The 4,539-nt window shown below is 45.8% G+C and overlaps 1 protein-coding gene and 1 pseudogene across 1 annotated transcript in view; both read right to left on the reverse strand.

Moving 5' to 3' along the window:
* The window catches only part of LOC105805003, a 3,458-nt pseudogene extending 2,870 nt beyond the window's left edge, over window positions 1-588 (reverse strand).
* Window positions 1-4,125, reverse strand: part of CLEC4E (C-type lectin domain family 4, member E) — an 11,895-nt gene extending 7,770 nt beyond the window's left edge. The window contains exons 1-3 of the mRNA XM_012637783.1: window positions 3,988-4,125; window positions 3,065-3,157; window positions 2,333-2,422 (exon numbers count right to left, since the gene is read on the reverse strand). Coding sequence (XP_012493237.1) covers window positions 2,333-2,422; window positions 3,065-3,157; window positions 3,988-4,024 — 220 coding nt within the window. The 5' untranslated portion in view covers window positions 4,025-4,125. The remainder of the gene's footprint in view (window positions 1-2,332; window positions 2,423-3,064; window positions 3,158-3,987) is intronic.
* Window positions 4,126-4,539: the final 414 nt, after the last annotated feature.

Raw genomic sequence — 4,539 nt, forward strand, 5'->3', positions numbered from 1 at the left:
ACAGTGACCAGGACGCCCAGTGCCAGGGCCCTTGTCAGCCCTTTTCTCACCGATGCCCAGCTCCCCTCCCGCAGATGTCGCGCCTTCTCTAGGGCCCTGTCTCCACACGGGGCTGTGAACTTCACCCAGCCCCCGCTGCTGTGGATCCAGCCGGCCAGCCGCGTCTCCAGGTAGGCCACCATCCACTCCTGCACCTGTCCCACCAGCGGCTCCATCTCCTTGTTGACACTCTCAGCACACAGCGCAGCCCCAAAGACGAAGAAGCCCACAAGGCGACCCCAGTTGGGACCCCCTTGGAAAAGTTCATCGCAGACCTGACTGAAGAACTGCTGGGCCGAGCCCCGGGTCACATGCAGCTGAGCCGCCAGGTCAGAGAAGGTTCTCTGGAAGTGGTTCTCAAACTCATCTCCAGCTGCCCACACGGCTCTGTGCAGCGGGTCAGCTGCTGGGCCCTCCCCCGGGCCAGCTCCACAGACATAACCCTTCTGCCCCAGCTTATAGCCTGCGAAGTCTGCCACCAGAGCCCGTGTCTGGGACTGAGGCTGGGGTCGCCATCTGGGTGGCCAGCATGGATGGCAGCTCTTAGGACCCCGCACTGGTGGCGAGGAGTCCCCAGCTGGGGCCTTTTATCTTCCCAGACAGCCTAGAACCAGGTCAGGCCGCTGCCGGGATCCAGGCTGTCTCCTGGAGCGTGGAAGACCCGAAAATTTCTCAGAAAACACTCAAGGGGAGAACAGGTAACACAAGACTTGGACTGGCCCGTGCCGGCCACAAAGCTTTTCGTTCACGAGACACAGAGACAGAGACAGACAATGCAAACGGAAAGACGAACTGGCCAATATCACTGTTTGCTTTTAGTTGTTCCCGGCCGCGGCCCTTTAAATGTTCAGCTTCCTTAACTTTTACACTCGGTTAGTTTAGTCATCAAGCACCAAATCAGCTACGCATCACACATCAAAGAGTAATGGAGAAAACCAAACTCACGTCCTGTGCCGACACGTGGCTCAGAGAGGTCCGACCAGAAACAGAACCAAGTCCGGGGGCTCAGGTTGATAAGCGGCTTATCCGCCGCTCCCCGGCTGCGTCCAGCGCCTCCGGAGCCGGAGGAGCTCAACAGACCAGAGCGAATTCAGGAGCCCGACCGGTTAAGCGCTCGGAAGACTCACAACGTGCTGGCGAAAGGCACGCTCAGAACACCCGTAGCAAAACGTTCATTCGCTCCCAAACTCAAAGTCGAAAAAGACAGGAAAACAGGGAGCTCCAGAAAACCAGAAAGACCAGATTCCCGCCGAGTGGCCCCGGTCTTACCCCTCTCGGGTGCCTCCCACTCTCTGGGACAAAACCAGGAGTTCCAGGTGACGTCTCACCTCTCCGAACCGGGCCCTGCGAGTTAAGCTGCGTCTGGCCTCCCGAGGGCAGCAAGGGGCCCACAGATCAGAACAGACTAGGAGCGCACTCACCGGAAGACTCGGCCAGAGGAATTTGGTTGCTTTTGAGGGGTCGGTGGCCGGAGCGTGATCGGGCCATCGCCCGGGGGCTGAGGGACGTCTCTCGGGAGCGCTCCCCTAGGCTAGACACCTGATCCGCGCCCGGTCGCCAGGCACCGGTGGTCACCAGGTGCCCGCGCTGGGGCAGAATCTCGCTGGGGCCTCCAAATGTGATGGTCCGGAGTGCGAGAAATGACCACTTAAAGACCGAATTGAGCCAAATCATGAGACTTTCTTAGCTGGCCAGCAACCACCCCTGCCCTGCCAGAGTACAGGTACAGAGAATGGCCAGAATTTCAGACTTTTAAGTCTATTAAAAATAGATAGTCTAATCTCTCTCGATTTAATGGTAAGAAAATTATGGCTCAGAGAAGGGAGTCACTTTCCTAGCATCATGTACCATTTTTCTAAGACTTGGATGATATATAAGAGCATAGGGAGTATTATTCCTCTGGTATTTATAAATTTCCTACTCTATACATTTTTTTTCTTCTTCACCTCATTTTGGAAGCTGGTGAATGAAAAAAAAAAAAAAAAGCACACTCCAGAGAATAACATTACCTTCCACTTTCAGATTTACCGTTTACATATATGCCCCAAATTCATTCTAAAAGTTCACTATAATGTCCCTAAGATTTCCTACCCCAATTCTAACTGCATTTCCAAAATTCTATTCCTGTACTCCTACCAACTACTCATCATTCTCTTACAGTGCAGACAGGGTTTTAAATTTCCTTTGGAAAATAGGATCTAATCCAACAATATTTTACCTATTCCAAAGTCAATCTAGAAGCCAGAAAATGTTAATATATAAATTTGATGTTCAGTGTTGAGGACTATTATACCTGATCCATCATTGTCACAGGAGAGCTCTGTGAAATTCTCTTGAAGCTGGAACTTTTTCTCATCACACATTTGGAAGATGTGATATGTTACTGTAAGAGAAGTGGTACACTTAATGTTAATTACTATTTTTTGATTAAAAAATCAATTTCCTCAATTTTGCATTCGTAACAAAAGTGCCAATAATTACCATGATAATTTTCTTACTGTCTACTTCTTCCACATGCAGGGGCAATGGGACTTGCTTACTCAAAGAAAGAAGAGGGAATTCACATTTCATGGTTTTCCCAATTTATAAAGATGAATATATTTTATTTCAGGCCCAACAGCCCAGAAAAAATAAATATGTTTGCACATCCTCTTATGTCAAGTCTAACCCTCTCTACCATTCCTTCCAAAAAGTAATTTATCATGTCTCTGGTCCTAACCAGCGTGTTCAAGCTCTAAGCTAGGATCTCCCATGGAAGGTGACACTAATGATAGGGGTACAATGGCTGGTGGTGGTGGGGAACTCAAGGCATTAAAGAATGAAAAATGTCTATCATGAAAATGGGTCAGAAAGTACTGAAATTTGGTAACAGGTTTTCGGCTTGAGGAGAAGCCTGGAGGTTAATAGGGAAAAATCAAAATAGAAAGACTCTTTGAAGAAGAAGAGAATCTATAGACACCAAGAAAGAGTTTACTCCTAATATGCACCAGGGAGAATTAGATCAAATTTGACCTTCAGAACCTACCAACACATCTGGTGATAAAACAGGCACTGAGAAACAGGATGGAGATGCCAGCAACAGTCCATAAAAACACCTGGGAAGAGAAGCATTCTCTCTCTGTAGAAAGAAAGACACAAACATGGTAATCTTCCCTAAACTAGATACAAAAGAGATGGAATAAAAGAGATAGAACAGATTCTTATTCATCCTTGCTTATTCCCTTCTACTTGCTTTGTCTATATTGAATTATTCCCAAACTTAAGCACGCATCAGAATCACTTGGAGGACTTGTTGAAACACAGATTGCTGAGCCTCACCCCTAGAGTTAGAAATTCAGTAGAGCTTGTATGGAACCATGTTCCCAGGGACTTCTGATGCTGCTGGTCTGGACCATCCTTTCAGATCCACTGAAGTAATCCATCACCGATTTTAAGACTGACTCATGAACTCAGACACACAATTCTTCTTTTCTAAGCCATTCGCATTTTCTGAGGTTTTCTCCATTCTTTCTCTTTCTCTCTTCCTTTTCTTTCTCCCCCTTCTGCTTTTCCTGTTCTCTATTTCTCTCTCCAGTGTCTCATTTTTCAAGCTCCTTGTAAATTAGTCAGATAACAATTGACAGTCATCTACTAGTTTCCTTCCAAAACACATTTTATAGACAAGAAAAGTGAGTTCCATGGAGGTGAAATGACCTCCCCAAAAGACACAGTATATTCCAGAAAGGGTTGAAATAGCAGTGCGATAGCTCTCCCTGAACTCAACTCAAGTCCAGCAAGCTTTCCAGTATGACATATAGTTTTCTAATATCTCTCTTTCTCTCTTCCCTCTCTCCCCGTCCTTTTTCTTTTACTTCACTGAATATTTTTCTATTATTCTGTCTCTCACCATATTTATCACCTGTTCCAAAAAGAGATTTATGGGATAAAAGGTAGAGTTGCAAATTTTACCTGGGTACGGTAATGCAGGTGATTTGGATGAATTCATTCTTTCTCTCTTGTTGTCTCTCTCTTTCTTCCCCCTTCTGGATCTTTCTCCCTTTTCTCAGTTTCTGAGTCCAGGAGTTGGTAATTTTCAGGGAAAATCAATCTTGGAAGATTAACACTTCATCCATTTTTAAAGAAGTCCAACTCTAATAGACATAGAATATTAATTTGTTTTGTGGTCGTGCTTTTAGGTCAGGATTTCCTTTCTTGCATAAGGAGGACAAGGAACTTTACTGGACAAGGTGCCAGTTCTTCTTATTCCGGTAAACAACAAAATGAGGAAATTATGAAATGGTGACTATCAACACAAGTAGGCTGACTACAGGAAAATATGAGAAACTTAAAAAAATGTTGCTTTATTTTGTTGGACAAAATGTTTCTACTTTCTTCAAGGCCTAACTTATCCCCCAATTTTTCCTTGACAATGTGGAGCCCACTTCCACACTCTCAATCTCACTTTTAATCTGTACTGTCCACACGTTTGATAACTGAAAGGGAGACCTAAACAACACTCAG

Source organism: Propithecus coquereli, unplaced genomic scaffold (assembly GCF_000956105.1).
Source record: "Propithecus coquereli isolate 6110/MARCELLA unplaced genomic scaffold, Pcoq_1.0 Scaffold124, whole genome shotgun sequence".
NCBI classification, from domain to species: domain Eukaryota; kingdom Metazoa; phylum Chordata; class Mammalia; order Primates; family Indriidae; genus Propithecus; species Propithecus coquereli.